The 21,268-nt window shown below is 38.4% G+C and overlaps 1 protein-coding gene across 2 annotated transcripts in view; it reads left to right on the forward strand.

Annotated features, from left to right (window-relative positions):
- The window catches only part of TMEM65 (transmembrane protein 65), a 31,720-nt gene extending 14,648 nt beyond the window's left edge, over positions 1-17,072 (forward strand). The window contains exons 3-8 of one of the 2 annotated variants that reach the window (XM_050314289.1): positions 6,690-6,734; positions 8,820-8,887; positions 9,641-9,695; positions 10,793-10,835; positions 11,487-11,592; positions 13,153-17,072. In XM_050314289.1, coding sequence (XP_050170246.1) covers positions 6,690-6,734; positions 8,820-8,887; positions 9,641-9,695; positions 10,793-10,835; positions 11,487-11,592; positions 13,153-13,245 — 410 coding nt within the window. In that variant the 3' untranslated portion in view covers positions 13,246-17,072. The remainder of the gene's footprint in view (positions 1-6,689; positions 6,735-8,819; positions 8,888-9,640; positions 9,696-10,792; positions 10,836-11,486; positions 11,593-13,152) is intronic. The other variant, XM_050314280.1, reaches the window with a different exon arrangement.
- Positions 17,073-21,268: the final 4,196 nt, after the last annotated feature.

Below are 21,268 nucleotides of genomic sequence, written 5' to 3' on the forward strand. Positions count from 1 at the left end.
ACAGAGAAGTGCCGACACCTCATCTTACTGAAACAGTTAGACGAGTATATTTCGATTAAATTAATTTCATTCTAATGTTAGTCAGAAGTACTCACCTGGCCTTTTTTTCCCAAATCTAGTGGAGAGGTGGTTAATAATCCCAGGGGAAGATTTATTCATCCAAAGATGGAGGAGTTGGCTATGCCACTGGGAGGTGTTCCTCCTCTGGCTCATGGAAACTCCCTTGAGCATTGAAATGGAGAGGGTGAGGAGGGAAGGAAGAGCCAACCTCCTCTTGGGAGGATGATCATTTTGTTTTTTGAGGCAGAGAACTTTGACTCTGGTGATGGCTCTCTCCAGTCAGAAAATTACTATAGCAAGTTTTTTTCTTGACAGTTCTCAAGTACCTTATTTTTATATTTTCATTAAATAATAATATAATCATTCGCTTCTGGAACACACAGATCAGAATACCACATTGTTGTTCCTGCTCACTCTCCTATCAATGTTACCATGTTGTTGACACTTTTATAGTAACACTTCAGCTGTTTTTCCGACATTTTCCATTTCTCTCTGAAGGAGACAACTCAAATTCTGTATTTCTACCCTGATCCTGCATTTTTATTACAAGCTGCAAGTCCTTTTTGCATTGTCATCATTTTAGCTGATTAACCCCCTTGAATCTTGAGGCAGGCATCTTATTTCTAATTTTTCTCAACTGCAGTTTGAGACCTTTTTAAGTAAACCACTGCAAATCCTATTTTGGCATGAACCCTACTTGAGTGGAAATGCTGATTTTTACTTTTATGAGGCACTGATAGAGATTGGGATTAGATCAGGGATAAAGCCCTCTTAAATGTTGAAGACAGTTATTTTAGCCTCTGGATACCTGTTTGCATTTTATGCTTTTTGTAGATTTCCTGTGAGGATTTCCACTTCTGCTCTCTCTGTTTTGTTAAATACCTTTGAAAGGATATGAATACTCTGTCACACTTTTGGAAAGGATAGTGGGGTAAGTGTACTGTAGAGTCACCATAGTCCCAGGAATGAGCAATGCCTGAAATCGCTCCTGGGTTTTGTTCAGAAGGGAACTGGTTGGCTGAAGCCAGGGAGCAAATGACACTCCTGCATAGCTTGTTCAGCACTTGGTCCAGTAGATGTAACAGAAATTTCAAATAAAGATTATAATCTCTTCTGCTACATCAAGGTTTTTCAGAGAGGGTGATGGAACATGATCCCTGTGCAATTGTCTACAGTGCTACAGAGAATATTAAAAAAATACTATTCTATTTGTATTTATGCAGAATATTTCTTTGGACGTAGTTTTTTGGGGTAGTAGAGAAATTTTCTATCTCATCCTCTGTTCACCTCATACCAGTGCTTTGCCAGCTTTCCCTTCTGGTGGGCATGTGACTGCAGGGGCTGAGAGCCAAGTTTATATTTAGCACTGCACGAGTCAGCATCCTTTCATGCCTAATTGCTGTAGTAACAGGAAACCATTTGTGAGTTATAACAAGGGATGCAGAGTTTTTCTTTGCTGTCAACTCCTGGATTATTGTTTTCCCATATGAAATATTAAGGGAACCTAGTTGAAGATCACTGGAACAAGGTTTTTCAACTCCATATTTTGCCATATGTACTGAGAATTTAGCAGCTTTGGTGAAAACATTGAGGAACAAAGGACAATGAGGATGTGCCTTATGAGCTTATTCCATGAATGAACTCATACATCAGGGTCAGAATTTATTTTTGAGGATCCTCCTCTGAACAAGCAACAACACTCATCTCATTTCTAAGCTCCAATCCAGAATGCTGGGGATAAAAATCCTCTTATGAACTCATGTGTAAAGGAGTACCTCTTTTTAATAGACACAACAATTTCTCTGATTTTTTGTCCTATGCAAGTGATGCTTTTGCTGTTTCAGTGATGTATATCTGAATGATTTCCTGAAATGACCTGGACAGGATTTTTGGAGGAAACAGATTGATGAATTTGAAATGAAACACTCTGTAACTTCCAGATTAGACACCTTCAGAACCTAAAATGAGGTTACAATGGATCTAGATTGTTAATATTTTTCATATTCCTCTTCCTTCTTGATATTCATTGTTAAATCATTAATCTTAACCATTCAGTAATTATTTAAAAATCTATTAAAAATGCTCATATATTTGTCTCAGATTTAACAATAGTCAGCAGTAGCATGTATCTTCCTAGTTTAGCTCTGGCCATAGTACCTGCTATCAGTGTTAGTGTTCCCTGCCCCTGGGTGACAGTAATGCATTTAGCTATAAAATTTTATGGTGGTGTTAGCTGCAATTTGAATAAAACATAATACGTGCCTTTAGGCTTGAAAATTCTCTTGTATGCCAGCTCTTAAAAAATTGATAAAAACTGGTGATGACAACTTCCTGGCTTCTGGCTGTTTTGGTTTTTTTACCAACCATCTGAATAAATGCATGCCCATTACCTGTTAGTCAGTTGAGGCTTTATGTCAGCAAAGAGTAATAATCTTAAAACTAAATTGCAAGTACTTGGCTGGAACTGGCAGAGTGAATTTGACTTGCTGGATTTGGGCCAAGTTGTGGATAATGGTATTACTTATGTTGATGGTTTTATATTCCCTCCCTTAACCCCACCTTGGGGTCAAACTCTCTTTTCAAAAAGAGTAAATATTTAGTTAGGAAAAAAGTTGATACTGTAAATTCAAAAAAAAATCAAGAATATATTTAAGAAGCAGTAAATTTTTTTCTACTCCCCAGACTTTGCTAGTTCAGGACTCGTGACATGTATTGCACTTGAACCTTGTTTTATAACCTCATTTGTGGTAATGAATGTCAGTTAGAAAATAACAGTATTACTTACTGCACCATTGCATTCTATTCCTTCTGCAATAAGATGAATTCTAGTATCTTACTGAGTAGTGTGGCACAGGATGAGCTGGTGAATGGCCATCTGAAATGCAATACTGACGTAATTCAGGATTGTTTTCTTTTTCCCCTAGACATTTAAACTTTGAATTGTTGGATTCTGACTGAATTGAGCTCTTGAAAAAGGGTTTTGTAATTTAGATTTTTGTTTTTCCCCTAGTAAAACAAGAGAAGGACATGTTTCCTTTGCTGTACTCTCTGGATATTTTTACTCTTCTTTTCTGCTGAGTCTTGAAAATTCAAGTAGTCAGAACAACTTCCTATGAATAAATACCCTATTCTGAAATACATTTTGCTACCTAGAGTTTTAAAAAATTGCTTTAAAGATTTTTTTGGCTCTCAGTGCTTTCATATCTTGCAGAGTTTTAAAGTATGTTATGCTCTAAAGAGATGGTATTGGAAGTGATTCTGTAAAGAGGTTATTGGCTTTCATGCCACAGTGGTTATTTAATTTTTTCTGCTTTAATTTTTTCCCCCCTCCCAATGTCCCAGCTTTAAACTAATCCTTGGCCTCTGCAAGTAGAGCTGAGCTGGACCAGCTCCTTCCCTGTGGTGGGCAGTGCTCCGTACCTGGCAGTGGCAGAGGGTACTTCAGCTGTTGGTGAAGTCATCTGGAACTCTAAAGGCTTGTTTTGGTGCTCCATAGGGGACAGATTTTTCCATGAGCCACGAGGTTCTGAGCAACCTGGTCTGATTTGGTCCTGCTTTGTGCTGGGGTGGGATGAGATTGCTCTCTCCAGGCCAAAGACTTGCCTCAGGCAGAGAGGGAGTTTCCCTGTCCAGAGTGTGCAAGGGTTGACCTGCACCAGTCATCTGAACTTCATCTGTCTGACTTCTCTTTTCCCTGTCTCATTAATATGTGTAATTACAAATTTTTTTCACAGATTAATTTTTATCTTAATGATGAGGAAAGCTGTAAGTCAGGCACTCTTCCAGATGAGTTTACAAGACTCCCTTTTATAAAATAAAGTTCTTGCATGTGCAGTAGGAAGATGCTGTTCCTGACACAAGAGCTCCCTGTGGCTGGACAGGAGCACTCTGGTCTCCAGAGCATGGTGCCACCATGCTGTCCTTAGTGACTTCTCTTTTAACATTTGCTCCTAGTAGTGTTGAAGCACCTTAGGTGCCCTGCTTCATAAAATGTCTGTTTAGCAGGAATCTCACACTATTTAAACAACTTATGTCAATAGTTAAGTCATTTTTGCCTATATTTGATCCCCTGCTGTTTCCCTCTACCTTGCACAAACTTGTCTTTCCTCTAAGCCCAAAGTAGTGTCCCCCAACCTCTCTTCTTTTTCTCCCAAGGTAATCCTTGACTTACATGCTGAAGAAGTTTCTTCTTTTTAGTTAATGTGACTCGGAACTCCCATTATTCATAGATGTAAGAGATTTTTATTCCTTTTATCTTCTACCAAACACTTTCCCTCGATTCCTCCTTTTGATAATAAGTTTCTAAAATCAGTTATGCACTGGGCTTTTTTTTTTTTTTAGTTTTATTTTAATAGCTGTCTCGCTACACTGAATAGAGTGTAATTATGTAGACTGATGTGTGCTATCAAACTCAAAAATCATTTGTAGTTAAATCCACAAGACTGATGTTCTAGAGCTTTGTGGCATTTTGTGACAAACTGAATAGTCTTTTGTACAGTGTTGGTGCCCAAAATACATGGAAATTATCTAACCTAACTGGCTATCATAATCAGGGCAAACTATGAAAAGATGTCTTCCTCAGAGCTAGAGTGTTTCCTGGAGTTTGTCTATGCTGTTACAGCTTTTTATCATGAAATCCTCGTATACAGAGAAGTAGATCTGAAGACTAGATGGTGCTGCAGCAGGGATTATTTCAGTGGCAGTGTCACAGGAAGCCCAGAAACCACACTGGTTGGCGTGATAGCTTCCTGTCAGAGCAGAAAGCCAAGTAGGGCAGCACTCTCTGACCTTCTATGCTTGTGTTCCTGATTTGGGGTTTTTGTTCTCGCTCTGGCATTCTGCAGGATGGGGCAAGGTGATTTTAGGGAAGCTTCCTCCATAGTGTGATGGTGTTGGCTTAGGCTGCCTGGCTACTTCCAGGGCATCTGGAGCTCTTGGAAACAGTGGCCTCAGCTAATCTCTTTGGTTCAAGGTGGCTTTGATTTTCCCCAGTGTTATATGATCTTGCTGTCTCTGAGAAAAGCTGCTGAAAGGGTATATATAGAAAACTCTTTCTTTGTCCATGCTTCTGTAAAAGATTTGCTTAACCTGTGAGGATGGAAGGAGACCATATGAAAATGGGTCCCATTCCCAATCCCATCCTTCCTGAGCACAAGCTGAAAATTTTAGTTTGATGTTTTCTGGCTGCCATGCACAAGTGATGCCCCAGTCTTCAGAAGATTGACTCTCAGTGGGCTCCCATCTGTTTGCCATGGCATGTTCTTTTGTTCCTCCTCCAGCCTGAGCTGTAAATCTGTGAATTCCTTGGCATTTTGAGGGGAAACCAAAATAATCTCTTTTTCTGTAGTGTTTGGGCTGCGCTTGTCCCACTTGCATGATGAGTACAACTGGTGTTTGTTGGCATGTATAGTGGGCAGAGGGAAGAAGCAGCTCTTTTAGAAACTGCTATGACTTGAGAGTTGTTAGAGGCCTTCAATTAATGAAATTATTTTGGAAGTCAGTGTCCTGGTTGGCTGAATACTGGCATTATGATCTAACTTGTTTTTTTTCTCAAAGTTACTTTAAGTGAATATTTTAGTTTCTTTACAATAGCTTTGAATATGAATGACTTTAATACATGGATACTCTAGCCTGCACTGCTCAGAGAGAGCTCAAATGTATTACAGTCTGTGTCTGCAGTACTGTCTTTCCATCTCTTGGTTGCCCCTAGTAATATTTGAATACTTGACTGTTGTAGGTTCTACATGTTTTTCCATTTTTTACCTTTGCTCATAGAAGTTACCTCATCACAAGTATGGAAGCAACTTATCAAAAGCTCATAATACTGGAAGATAGTGGGGCAATGGTTTTTTCTGTTTTAAAAAGGGTGTTCTTTTGCTCAATATCTACGTTTAAAAAAAAAAAACCAACACGAAAAAACAACAGAAGCCTAAAACAGTAGCTAGGTTTCTTTCGCTTGTCCCTGTTGAATGAATAACTTGTTGCTGCATTCTGCACAGCATCTCTAATAAAGTGCATTAGTGTCCTGTAGAGTACTCTGTCGGGTTCAGGAGTGATGTCCTGATCCCTGCAAGCTCTTTATGATTTGAGTCCAGGATACCTGAAACATGCACCAAATGACCAAACTTGATCTGTAGTTACCAAAATCAGTGGTCTCTATTTTTCTTTTATTCTTATACTAACTATTAAAAGATGCCTTCTGTGAGAACATAAATGGTAGGATTTTTTACAGACTCTGTCTGGGGGAAAGAATGCTGTCTGCTGCATGTTTAGAGAACCTCTAAAAAAATTAAAACACAGTTGTCTTTAGATGTCTTGATTTTTCTAATTTTAGTGTGTTTTCCTAATTTTCAGTGATTAAGATGGCTGTTGGGCTGCTTCTGAAGTATGCTGTTACTTTGCATAATCACTTATACTAGTTTAAACTACAAATATTATAGTGAGACTTTTGGCTTTTAATAACATGTTATCTTTCGTAAAAATAATAATGTAGGTGTGAAGCATTTTTCTTCCCATTTGAAAGCTGTTAAATAACTGATTTTTTGCTGGCTAGTAATTTGGTAAAAACTTTATAATAAACTGAAGTTGTGATGAAAAGCTAACTTTCGCATTTATTTTGACTTCTCTAGAGAAGTTGGAGGTTGCACCACCATCTCCAGGACAACTGAGACATGGTAAAAGAAGAATGTTTGTTGAATGTGGTTCAGTAATTGTGCAGTCTCTCTTTGAACTGGCTTCATCTTTCTCCTACAAGTGCTGGTCTGTCCTCATCCCTGTCAAATGGAGTAACAGAAAACCAAAACAAGCACCAACACTCACCCTGCTGCCTTTGTTTTGTAATACCTCGGCTGGAGAATGTGCACCATTTAGTGAAAGTAGGACAGAAAGCCCAAATGAGAGCAGGCTGCTCCAAACCAGCAGCAAACATTGTTTTTCTAAGCCAAACAGTGTTGATGCTGCAGTACCTTGTGGGGTTTTTGTTTTAAGAGGACTGAGAAGTCGTATAAAATTACAGAGAAATTGGAAATAAACTGTGTATTCTTTATAATACTGCGATGATTCAAATTCTGATTTAGTTTCCAAATCAGTTTATTTTTGCGGCTTTATATTCTCCAGTGACCAAATCTTAGTCAAACATTTTCCTGTTCTAAGTATCTACACTTATTTTTCTTTTTTTTTTTTTTCCTTTTGGTCTCTGGCGTTCTGTTTACTCCATGAATTCCAAAATTCTACCCATGTCACTAAGGATTTGAGCTCCCTTTGTAGCTGCAGAGTTTTGTATACACACATTTTGAAAATATTGGGCATATCTGTGTGCTTTTTTATTGTTTATATTTTTGGAGCTTTTGTCTTGTGGGGATTCAAAACAAAAAATTGGAAAGTTTCACACGTTTTGTGCTTTAGTCCTTTACCTGTGCAGTTAAGAAGGTGTGTGTCTCCTTACAAAGTAGTTACAGACGTCCATTCATGTTCTTGTACCTAAGTGTGAAAGATCTTGAGTGTGGCTTTGTTTTTTTGTGAGATCATGGATTTGTGCTGTCTGTGAGAAAGAAACCTGAAAGGTTCTCTTGCCTGTTTCTTTTCATTTGACTCTGAGGTTCTCCTTTGTTTGCATCCCTATAACTTTATAAAATGTGGGAATTACAGTACCACCTGAAGTTAAAAAAATACCCACCAACCAAATCCAATCTGAGCAGCTGTTGCATTTTAAATGTTAAAAAAAAAGAAATGAAAATTTCTAACTTTCTAAGCTGTTTTTTTGGTCATATAGTCTGTCCTCAGTGCTGTAGTCAATCTTATGAAGTGAACACTTGAAACTCAGCTGGAGGCAAGGCTGTGCAAATTCAGTCCCACCTCCATCATAAGCTTAGAAGCTAAAACCGGAGAGAAAATGAAGCAGGGCAAAAAGGAATGATACAGCAGCACTGTGCTCATTCCTAGAAATTATTCAGACCAGTGTGTTCCAAGTTTCTGGACTAGAAAATATTTTCAAAAATATTTAACAGAGGTTTCAGAAGTGAAAGGAAAAAAAATGCATGAAACTAAAGGTGGAACTTGATTTCCTAAAAAGTGTATTAAGGAGCATCTTCAAGTCTGACTTGTTCTGAGGATAGTGTACAAACAAAATCAAGATGCACAGGTTTGGGTTGAAATAGTGAGATAAATAACACTGTATGACACTCTAGTGAAAGCCACCTTAGCATTTGCAGATTTAGCTGAAGGAGTTTTAATAAGAATTGTCTAGCTCCAGACAATGCTCCTAAAATATGAATTTTTAGGAATACGTGAAGATGGATCTCTTGCACAGGAGTAGCGAGGGACTTGCAGAGAGAGGGCCTTTATTTCATGCAAGAGAAGAATGCAGGGAGTCTGGTGAGACAGCTGGCAATCTTCAGTGGTACTGCAACACCCATTGGAAGGTCTGTAAATCTTACCCAAGTTTGTGTAGCTCTAAATATTTCTCTTACGCACAAGTAGGCATAAGTGGCTTCCATCTGAAATTGTACAAGTGTTTGCAGAATAAGGTTTTTTTAGCTGGTTCTTCACAAGCCCTTAGTAACACTTCTGTGTAGCAAAGGGTTTTACTGCACCTGCCAGCAACAAAAATGTCCTCAGCAGAATAAGTAGGAAAGGAATTTTGTGTATCTTGTCTTTTTTTCTCTTAAAGGCAGTGTTAGACTGACGTTTCATTTGTTCATGTGAATTAGTGAACTCTCTTATAAATATTTTATTTTCTCTTTGTTACTTATTTCTTTTAGTGTTCTTCCACAATGCATTACCTTTTGTAGGGTTTGGATTTTTGGATAACGCAATTATGATTGCTGCGGTAAGTTCATTATTTAATTCCTTGATCAAGTCAATGAGATTCATATTGTTCAAGAGAATAGAATAGATTAGACTATAAGGTCTAGTTTAGGAAGTCCTCCTGCTCAGGGCTTTCTCAGGGTCTCTAGTCTAACCTCCTGCTCAAAGCAGAATCAGCTGGAAGGTCAGACCAAGTTGTTCGTGTTTTTGTGGGACTTGCGAAATCCAAGGACAGCCTGTCTGAGCAACCTGTTCCAACACTCAGCTTCCTCACAGTGGAAAGTGTTTTGCTATATCCAAGTGGAGCATGTCTTGTTTAATTCACGCACATTGTCTCTCATCTTTGGACCGTGTACTGCTGTTTCATAGTGCAGTTCACTGTGATTTTGTTTCTTCAGCTGAACACGTAAGGAGCTGTGGTACTGTGTTTTATTTGTTTGCTCAGTATTTGTAGAAGTTTTCATTCAGAGCTATACATTCAACTAAGAATTACGGTGAGGAAGATGGTATGCAGAGATAGAGGTTGAAGGTTTGTCCGTTAAGTGCCTCTCATGAAATAGTATAAAATATTAAAAGAGTATCAGAAGTAGGCTCATTTTCCCAGGGGGAAATATATATATCAGGAGGATAGGATTTGTTAGGATCTAGTAGGAGTAATGTCCATTTATCCCTTCAGTTTTAACATAGACAAGCAGTAAGCAGTACTTCTGTCAGTTGTATCAATATAATTTAACCCCAAATCCCTCAAATAATGACAAAACTGTTTATTTTTCAGGGAACCCAAATAGAATTGTCAATTGGAGTTGTCTTAGGAATTTCAACTATGGCAGGCAAGTATTAAAAATGCAGCTCAACAAGGACATACTCCATTTGCAGAAATGGAATTTCAGTTCAAATAGCTTTTGAAATGCTTCCTGTCAGTTCTTACCTAATAGTTCAAATCCTGTGTCACTTGAGAAAGCATATTTGCATTTCTGTAATGGAACTGCTCTGAATTCCCCAGGCTCCAGTATTGATGTATGTCTATATATGTATTTGTACATTGCTGTTTGCCTGCAGTGCTAAGTGGAGATCAGTGTTGATGTCCTCTTGCTGTGTTGGCTGCTGTTCTTGGTGGCTCCTCTGCCTCTGTGCGATACGGGAAGGCCAAGGAGCCACCCTGCTCCTGCACTGGGCCAAAACTGATAAGCTCTGCTTGACAGCTTTGGTGTCTCAGCAACCTCTGAGGGTAAAAACCTGCTCGTGGGTCCACAACTGCAGGGGCAGCATTGCTGGAAAGCACGTAGAGAGCTCAAATGGAAGTGTCTATAGCAGAGCAAGTTAATGGTTTGTAAATGTGCAGTGCTCTGTTGCAATGTGAGACAGTCACAGTCAAGCTTATCTCAGTAAGATCTGCTGTGAAATCATGTATTTTGTGTGTGACTTTGTTCACTCATGGACAGTATTCATTCCTAAACTGACACAGTTTGTGGATATGTTGAAATGTTTATCAAAGCTACATAGCTGAATAACAGCTCCTTCTATTTCCAGTGCTCCTGTGCCTCTTCAGGCACTGGAAGGCTTTACTTGGTGTCCAGCAGTAGCTGCATGGAGCTGGCAACCACACATGACCATTCTTAACTCTGATCTGAAAAGCTGTTATGTTGATTTCCAGATGTTAGTGTTGTCTTTTTATATTTGCCAACTTTTCTTCATATAAGTCGAGAAAAACAGATGCACTTCCTATTATTTTAGTCTCCTGCTGTTATTAAACTGTAATAAGGTCAGAATAAAAACTCTAAAATGAAAGAACCCTAGTTCTGGTCTCTCATCCTATATATATTGAGAATAGTGAGGGTCACTAGGAGGGGAGGGAGAGGAGCTGCTTGGTTTTGTTCACAACTAAAATAATCCTTTGCCTTTTTCTCTTCCTTCTTCCTCCCTCCAGCTGCAGCTTTAGGAAACCTTGTTTCAGATTTAGCTGGACTGGGGTATGTATGCACTTGTATTAAGAGTATTAAGTGCATTCACTGAGATGCAATGTGGAAAAATACATTTTTTGGTGATATAATATTGCTGTACTTAATATACGTCCTCAGACTGTTATGGCCAGATATGAAGACATTTCCTTCTTCTCAGATGAAAAAAGTTATATATCTGAAATGTCTTCAGATCTAGACATACCTATGTCTGATATAAATAGATACAGTGACTTTTTTTTAGTTTTTAAAGGAAATTTCTGTGTAATTGCTGAAAGTAAAGCTGTTTGTTTTGCCTGTTTTTCACACTTTCCCTCTAATGCTTTGTTTTCTGCAGATAACAAGGCTTATTACTAACTCTGTGTGTGACCTTTCCTCCAGTAAAGGTTACTTACAAACTCTACAAAAATGCAGTAGCATTCACACTAGTTTGTTGTACATAAAGTTTTTAGGGAAATGTTTCATATTAAATCAGTGAGATAATTAATGTATGTGCAAAATGTGGCCTTTAGCAGTCTGAACTCTCTCCATATTAATCTGTCAATGTCTTCATCAGTATGCTTAAGGAAAACCTGTAGATTTTAAATTCAAATATTTGAAAATCCTCACTGGGAGACACTATCAGATCCAAAGTTGTTTTTTCTTGTTTCCTTGTTGTTGCAGTCTTGCAGGTTACGTAGAAGCTTTAGCTTCACGACTGGGTCTGTCGATCCCTGACCTGACACCCAAACAAGCTGACATGTGGCAAACGCGTCTCAGTGCACACTTGGTGAGTATCCTGTAGGTGGGCACTCCTGGCTTGGAGCTTTTTCTGCTTTAACTAGTAAGTGATAGATTGTTTTTGTCACTTTTTCCATTAAATACTTATTGACCGCCAGCATTGTGCTTCCATTTCCTGTAAGGTTGAGTTGTGAGCCCATATCAGGGAGCATCATGAGACTGGATTGTTTTGGGCTTGCATTTTTTTTTGTATGGAGTGAGCAACAAGTGGCTTGTGACGTTGATAATCTCTGCAATGACTTCATGTATGCTGTGCAGATACCTGGGTTCAGCTCTGGCCATGGTGATAAGATAATTTACTTGAGAGTTATGACCCCTTAGTAGTTTACTCCTATGCATTTTTTGTAAAGTGCTTGCTATTCGCATACCTGTACTGGTATGTATTAATGTCTAGTATTCCATAATTAGCTTGGATATGAAATTAACTTTCCCCTGGGTAAGCTTTTAGCATTTCAGTAATATTTACTGCCTGTGTTTACAGTTGCAGGACACTCATCATGCTGATTCATTTTCAGGGTGGTTACTTAATTAACATTTAAACATTTGAAGTGGTCAAACGTTTCAGCAACTTTAGTTTATTTTGATTAAAGAAACGTGATTATCAGAAACTGAGTAAAAATAACAGATATTTCTTTCACTTTGCCAAAATGAGCCTTCACTGGGAAAATATTCATGCAGATTTAAGGGAAGAAAAATAGTACTTGCTGAGGAAAAGTTAGGGGGGAAAAAAAGTCAGGTTTTAGCAGTGATAGATCAAGGCACTGAGCAGCAAAGCGTTGGAATATTGTCAAGGGGCTGCCTGATAGTGTCCCCAGTGTAAGAGTTTTCTCAGTGGAAGCTGAGCTTGTGGCAAACGCTGTCATTGCACTGCAGTTCGTTCACAGCACTTTTCTGGAAAACTGTTCTGAGTACCTTTGCCTGTATGGTAGCATTTTTTTTTCATTTTTTACCTGCTGTTTCAATTTTGAAACACTATCCACCTACTGCTGGTGATGTGGTTTGAATGTTGCTTGTCTTACTTTATTTCCTCTCCTCTTGATTTATACATCCAGGTCAACTGTGAAATGTTTTCCATTTTTTATTGGTTTTGTCTTTACCTTGTGCCTTTGCAAGCCATGATGTTGTCAAGGCACTCCTTGTTCCTGACTTTGATAATTTGCATTTCCAGATACAAGCAGATACATTTACAATTGCACCTATAGTGTGTGCAGGTGTTGTTTGTTTAGTTTGGTTTGGTTTTTTTCTTTCCCTGTCTGCCTGGCCATCCTACTAATCCTTTGAATCTGTCTCCTCCATTATGACTTGTGCAGCTCTTCATGAGCATTCCCCTCCTTTCTTCAGAATTGTCTTTTATCACAGCAGACACTGTTTCTAACATTGTCATGTCTGTCTCTCTCTCATGGATTGTGTTTCCAGTCTGCATGCTAAGAAAAATGTGACTCACAACTGAAAACTAGAACAAGGGGTGTGTTTTTCTGGTTGTGTTGGTACACAGCAAATGAGTAGCAACTGATCAGTTAGAAACTTAATTTTTTCCCCCTTTCTCTAGGGTAAAGCTATTGGAGTGACCATTGGCTGCATATTAGGAATGTTTCCTTTGTTGTTCTTTGGCGAGGAGGAAGAAAAACTGGAAGAAAAATAATAACCTTTTTACAAGACATATACAAATGTAAACTACTGTACCTCAATTATTCAATTATGCTGTCAATATTTAGGAATTAACAGACAGTAAAAAATGTATAGACTTGGGAACAAAACCTTCAGCATGTCGTTTTATGGAAACACTAAGTTATTGTGGCTTTGTTGTGTTCAGTACTTCTTTTTATATCATCTAACTTTTTATTTAATTGTAAATTTTTGAAGTGTTTTCACTTATGGCAAGATGTTTACCACTTTCCCCTTAGATCTTATTCTTTAATGGGTTATTACTTCAGTAATAATCCACCATGGATGACAGTACCACTCTTGAGTTGCATATTGGTTGCTTAACAGTTGTAATTGCATGACAAAAATATCACTGGTGTTCATCAGGTCCTTCAATGCAGATTATTACGGAGGTCATTGATGAGTAATTTGAAGTCCCTCACTTTTCAGGATGACTGGTTGCCCCTCACTAGCCATCATTTTGCACTGCCTTTAGATTAGTTATTTCGGTGATCTTTGACAGTATAGTTTGCATTTTTTTTCCCCAATTCTGACTAAGTGTCTCTGAATTGTCTTCTAAGATGATCATGTTGATGCTTTGACAAGGTAAGTGTTTCCAGTATAGGGTCTCTACCAAGTCCATTTTGAAAGTGGTGTTTTAACACCTTCTGTACTTCCATATTCACGCCTCTTTTTTCCTTTGTAAAGAATATTTTGAGAATTGAGTTGAGATATCCTTAAATTTGTATTCTTGTGTTTTGAGTGTGGTATTAAAGAATTCAGACCAACTGTTTCAAAACCACAAACAACTTTTTTAATTGTTCTGCTTAAAATAAGGTGTGAATAGTTGATTGGGTAGATGAGGCCAGGGAACAGTTCAGGGCATGAATGAGTGCTGGCATTGCAAGTTTATAATGGGTGGTTCAGTTGAAATGATAAGTGTACCATCAGTCTGGATTAGAGGACCTGATTTGCTGATGATAACTTTGTATTTAAGATTAAGCCTTTGCTACTTTTTATTTTTTGGTGTAAGACAATTAGTAAAAAGAAACCAAACAACAAAAAAAAGGAGACTTGAGGCCTTTTTACTTTTTTGCCTTTTATTTTTGCAGTCTTACTTGGTGTATTATAGATCTGACAGTGCAGTCTCATGTAACTGTGTTTTTTTATATGGACATGGATAAAATGATGACAACTATCCAATATCCATAATATTTCAGGATCTGATTTACCAATAGCATAATGCTGAATTGATAATTTTCACTTAGAGGAGAAGGTTTCTTATCTATTTGAATACCATTTGGAAAAGACACTAAGAAGAGGCACAGCCAGGACACTTTGAAAATTTTATTGCTGGAATTGTTAACACTTCTGAAACCTTTAAAGAAATGTTTAACAAAAAATTAAGTCCCCTGGTGACTTTTATATGCTGTAGGAAAGTCTTATTGTAGTATGTATGTTTTACATAAACTCACTGCTTATCTCATTATCATAAATCTGACTTCTCTGTTCTTACTTCTAGAAGCCCCTTAACAGCAGTACTGAAACTTTGACTTACAATAAAGGTGACACTGTTGTCTCTGTTTCTTGAAAAGCAGACTTTGAAAAGTGGGAGTGAGTTGTCCTAGTAGCATGTGCTGTACTTTGTCCATCACACCACGATAATCTGGACCAAACTTTAAAGCTGAACGAAAGCTCAGCCAGGCATCAAACACAAAAGCAGAGTGGCTTGCACTTTCAAAGTTGACAGCTTTATTAAAATAAAATAAAACAGCAAACAAATAACCACAAAAAGCCCTCTAACTACAAAAAACCCCTCTAACCACAAAAACCAATCCAGATAGGCAATTATGCACTCTTACTCCAACAGATTTATAGTAGTTAGATGATGAGGGTTTTTTTTAACTCATCCACACATTTGTCTTGCCTTAATTTTTCTGCCTCTGCATGTACTTTTGTTTCTATACAAAGTTCTCTGTATTTCCCACATGCATTTTTCTTAAATTGAAGTACAAATCAAAGAAATTTTGCATAGTTTTTACAGTAATTCCAGCATAACTGTTTCCTGTTATGATACTGGCATCTTGATTGGAATCTTTCAGCAGTGGCCAAACCTCTGTTCTTTGGCATTGGAACACTGTTTTCATCACTTTTTTAGAGCTCATGACAACAACTGGAAGGCTGTGCCAGCTGTCACAGTAGTGTTTGCTTCATAATGGCAACAGACTGTATTATTGTTAAATAGCTTGTGCATGTAAATTGAGTACCTTTTGTTGCTGTATGTCAAACTATTGTACTGCAACCAATGCTTTTATTGAGAACCAATGAACTAAAAATCTTGAAAGAAGTTAATCATGTGTCGTCTTGTTAAACTATTTAACTGACCACAAAAATGTGGAGTGCAAGTGACACATGGTAAGAAATCTTGGGTGTTTCAGGCTGTTGTCTGATACCATAATCAAGAAGGTGACTTCAGGTGTTTCAATTTTTGACAAAGGTGAAGAAATAACTTGCAATTTGGGAGGATTAGTGGTGTTCCTGGAGGCTGAGAGAAGGTGTGTTTGGGGGCCAAGCTGCCCCCCTGAGTACCATGGGGTAACTTGCAGGATCCACACTTGTGTGGACGTGGTACTGCTTCTGTGGAAGGGAAGATCTGTGCCTGATCTGTATCCTGTCTCCCTACAAGGAGGGTGGTTTTTTCTGAGGTATATGGATGAAAGTAGTCCCTGATTACAGTTTTAAAAAACTTAAATGAGAAGATTGAGTGCCCTTTGTTTTCTAGAGTCTTCTCCCTCCTTGCTCAAAGGAAAAACAAACGCTGCAGGTTTTTTCAGAGAATTCAGCATTGCTCCTTTTTTTTTTTATTCTATCAGTTCGTCCTCTGTTAACAGGAATTTTTTTTGCTTTAAAAGGCTGGTAGACCTGAAATTGTGTTTAAAATGCTGTCTTTTATTGTAACTTAAAATATAAATGTATTTTTGACTGTATGTTATCTCTAAGAACAAAGAACATCTGATAATATGGTTACTCAAACCTTCTTGCCAATATTTTCTCATGCATGTACTTTTACATAAATTATTTGAATTCAGACAACATATTTTGTATTGTCTTTAATTAAATTGTTGAACTTTCTGTAAACTTTTGTACTACAGCAAAGCTGTTCTGTGTTTCTTTATTAGACCAGATGCTGGAGGGGAAATGTTAATAATATCCTGTGGGTATTCAGCCTCAGTTATACAAAACAGGAATTTATTATTTTAGTTATAAGAAGGTGGTCCTTTGTCACTGTCACAGGAGATACCACCATGGAGTGGTACTCCTGTCTCTTCATGCCTGGAAGAGAGTGATTAAATCATTAAAATGTTTGCATGGTAAATTGGTGGTGTTTGTGATTAATATTAGAAGTCCACTTGCACTTGAACCTCTGGAATTAACTGAGGTTTTTTGTATGCAAACTAAGCCTTTTTGAACTTTCCTGGACTTTGGAGCTCCTCATGTTTTTTTCACTCCCTGGTCAGTCTGTTTTGTGGATGTATGCACATGAAGAAGTGCTGTGAGGAAAACATCTGTACTGGAAGGATGGTCATATCTCATTTTGACAGCCTGTGTAGGTTGGCTATTATTTTACTCTATTCTGGTTGCATTGTATTGTAGAACTCTTCATAAGTGCTGTTCAGAGAGTCTGCCACACTTCTACCCAACACATTTCCCTCTTCTCTGTCTGACCTTTTACATGGGTTGTGGTGGTCTTACACGGTCTACAGTGACAAACTGACAGTGCAGCACTATATAAACTAAAGAGCTTAATAAAGTTGAGAATTATCATCCTGCTCTGAGAGTCATATGCCTCTGGAATTTTTCAACCTAAAATATTAAGAAATAATAGCTAGAGCTCTCATAACACAAATTCAAGCTCTCATTTTAGTCTTTAATTAATGTTTTTTAAGGCTTTTGCCCTTGTCTCAGTGTTCAGGACCCTTGGCATCCATAGTGTTGCTTCAAAATAGGATTGGAGGGGCTGGGAGTGTGGGGGTGCGGGTGGAGGCGTTTGAGCAAACTTGGAATTTAAAAGCCAGGCAGAAGGACTTTTTGTTTTGTTTTGGAAGACAGGTGTATGTGTGTGTGTCTGTACTGGAGTGCTAATGTAGTACCTTGCCTGTAAGTAGATGATGCCCAGATAAAATGCTTTGCAGGTAGGAAAACGTTTGTAGGTAGGAGTTCTGGTTTAACAGTCTTCACCTTGGTAGTGCAATAGTATGTGAACAACTGGCTTAAAAAGCACTGCAGCTATGAATGCTGCTCCACAATCTCATGAGTTGCTGTGAAATACCTAAATTATTTGAGACTTTAAACTTCATGCATTTTGTGCCTCTTTTATGTTTTGTTCTTGATACTGTGCTTATCAGAGTGTATTGCTTATTTGTTGTTATGAAAAGGACCTTATGCTTTTGCCTGGAGGATTTAAGATCTTTCAAATATGAGGGTATTGATTTATCTATCAGAAAATAGATCATCTTGTTATGGAATATGAAGTGTACTGAATGGGACCATTCACTGGTTAGAAAAAAGGATCCAAATGGTGTAAGATTTGCCATACTGGACCTACAGCTGCCATTCCCTTTGGGAAGAGGTTGCCACTGAGCAGGTTGGTAGGGCAATAACATGGAGTGCCAACTTGTCTTCACCCAACAATACTGCTTGGATTTGGCAGGGTGATCTGTTCATAGCATGGTGATCCTATCTAGATTTGCTGGAAATGGCTTGTTACTTCCAGGTAGGAACAAGGAGGAAAGGGAGGAGAATGAGATTCTTCCAGGTGAAATTCCCTACGTGGAGATGCATAGATGGCCTATTAAAAGAGAAAAAACCTATAATTTGTATTTATGGTACTTTCCTGTTGTTCCCTATGCCCTGATAGTGCTTTTAGCCTGCAGAAAGATTGGAAGAAAGAGCTCATAAGGCTTCCCTCCCCCAAGTGGCTTTTCTGCACAGCTTAGCTATTGAATCATAGAAGTAACCATCAAAGGAAAAATGACAGTAAAATACCCCTTTTTGAACACAGACATCCTTGAATAGGAAGAGGAGAATGAGTGCAGGTGATTTACCTCTGATATACAACTGCCAAGTTACCAAAGACCACATCAAAAGCCAACTGGATATTGAAAGGACTACAGCCCCTTTTGGTGAAGTTTCAGATAGGCTTTAATGCAGATCTGCAAGTGACTTTCTCTCTGCATGGTTTCCCCTATTAGTTACTTGCCCCATATTGTTTAGGAACACTGAAGGGTATCATTCTAAGTCTATACACTTTGCTGTCTGGGGGCCCCAAAGCTTCTTAAAGGATCTCAGGACTGGGGAAGAGTCAGCAACCAGAACCCCTGTAGGAAAACAATCCCAAGAAGAGCCCATGCTGTGAGAGGCAGTCTCATCTTAATTTGTAGTCCTCAGATGCTGTGTAAAGGCAGGCAGACAGTGGGATAGATCCCCTTGGAAAACAAATTATTTTGCTGCATTGTGTTAGTTTATGGTGAGGCTTATTGTGCTGACATGCTGAGGAACAGGGTGGTTCCTCATGCAGATATTAAAAAAAGGAGAGGTTCCTCCTGACCTGCATTGGAAACCTTAATATCTCGTAGAATAGTCATCTCCTTGTTTCTGGCTGTATGTTTTGGCAGACTATAAGGTGCTGGAAAAGCCAGAGGCATGTTGTGTTTCTATGGGTCACCCAGATGATGTGTGAGGGATTTGGGTACTTGTGAACTCAGTCACTTGCAGATAATCCTGCAGGCTTCAAGGCTCAGTTTTCATATATTTGGAGGTTATTCCTGAAATGGGATTTATCTGCCTAAATGTAGGATTTCCATCTTGCAACCAGGCCATTTCATCTGTGTGACGTACCTTGTGATCCCTTTCTGTGTGGTAGAACCAGCCCTGAAGAGTGTATTTTGTCTGATGTGGGTGTTGCTCCACCAAAAATACAGTGTTAATGTTAATTCTTACTGTCTTCTAATATTGTGAGTATTTGGAGTGGATTGGAGTTTCAGCCCTGCCTTTTGCCTGGAGTTTGCACAGGTTTTGATTGAGCTGGCCTGTGCCATGTTGCTTTTGGGCAGTGAAATTATTAACTGTGCAAGTTAGCTTGTATGTGGAATGGAAGAGTTTATTTCTACATGAAATAACTAATTCATTGGGTGGAAACTGCTTACTGTTGTAAAGCAAACCGACTTCAACTGCGAGTGGAGCAGCTTGGTAGCAAAGAGGGGTGACAGGGAAACAAATGACTTCTTTAGAAACTCTCCAGCAGGGAAGAGCTGCTCCTTTCTGGATGGCTCTTCTCTCTGATATTCCGTGTCGGCAGCAAATTACGATTATTTTTTTTTGTGTTGGTTTTCATTTCAGCTGCCGTAACAAATGATGCCAATGTTGCGTGTCGTGCAGCAGCAGGGATCTCTGTTGTAAATTACTTTGCTTGAAAAATGCAGCCTGCTAAAAGAAACAGATTGTCCAACAAAGAGGAACTTAAAGCCTACTTACAATTAACCTGCTGCTAAAATCTGTCAGCTTGGTGTTGCTGAAAGTTGGTGTAACACAAGATAGGCCAATGGTGTGATGTAGCAAGAAGTGTTACTGATGAATCATTAGGAGAATTGTGTCCTACCAAAAAAAAAAAAATCATTATTTTCATTAATACTCTGCAGCTGCTCCCTTTGAGTGCTGGGTTTGCTCGTGTCTCCCTGAGTCGCTTGTGGTCCTGATGCCAGCGTGGGGGGCACATAATGAAACATTGAAAAATATAACTGCAAAAGAAGAGAACACAGAAAGGAAATAAACCTTCCCTTTAAAGAAATACAAACAAATTATTAATTTCATTAAAATACCCGAATAAATGACAATAGCAGTATTTCAGTCTAAACTAGTACTTTCTTTCTGGCAGTCCCACTGATGGTTGCAAAAGTAAAAGGTTTTATGAGTGCCAGATGATGAAAACCCCTTTAGTACAGGTTCAGTTTTGACTTGACTCTGATTTAAACTGAGCCCTAGTAAACAGAAATTATGGATTTTGCATGATTTAGTTCTTAATCCTATTTTCCCACTTAGTAAATTAGAGCACTTCTTACACATGCAAGCACGTGTAAGAAAATGCAAGTGTTGCTGTTTCTGGTTTGTGTTTGTTATTGTAAATGATTTTTGCAAATGATAGAGTGTAGGATTTTTTCCTATATGATAACATAATACTCAGCATATTTGAAAACTATTATTTGGATCCTAGTTGTGTAAATGCTGTTAAGATGGTGTCACACATAAACATTTTCTTTGCTCACTCTGAATCAAGAATGGGAATAGTTTTTAGGACCATTTTCTTTTCCCCATTAATGACAGTCTGTGTTTCACTTTGAGTAGGTGATGGCAATGACTAGTGCACTTTATGATTTGACTATTTACTTTAAAAGACCTCTTCAGCCACAACAGAAAATACAACGGTAGCAACTTGTTCACTGTGTGGTTTCATAAATTCTATTTCCTTCTTGCTCTCAGAACTAAACATGCAGTCTCCCATTGCTTTCTCTTGGGGCATTGGTCATTGATATGTCCTGATGAGGTCACCCTGAATGCTGTGGAAGAGACTTTTTCAGTATAATCCAGCACCAAAATAATCCGTTTTATGCCATCAATTCATGCAAATCAAGTTAAAAATGTCCTGATGAAAACCTTTTAAATATAAGTCTCTAGGATATGCTATGACTCACACACACTCGTGATCTGGTCTAGTCGAGTCATGAATCCTTTTTTTCGGTTCCTGTAGTTTTTGTAGGAAGTATTTAGGAAATCATCTGACCCAGCTCTGGGAGGAGATGGGTTGGGAGTGTTATACACGTGCAGTCTGTAGCATGGCAGCACAGGAAACGTGGTGTTCACGTTGTACCAGTGCCACTGCAGGCCCTGAGGTTTGCACAGAGGATCATAAAATGTCCTGAGTTGGAAGAGACCTACAAAGATCGAGTCTGACTCCTGGACACATT

Source organism: Myiozetetes cayanensis, unplaced genomic scaffold (assembly GCF_022539395.1).
Source record: "Myiozetetes cayanensis isolate MyiCay16 unplaced genomic scaffold, myiCay2020 scf1, whole genome shotgun sequence".
NCBI classification, from domain to species: domain Eukaryota; kingdom Metazoa; phylum Chordata; class Aves; order Passeriformes; family Tyrannidae; genus Myiozetetes; species Myiozetetes cayanensis.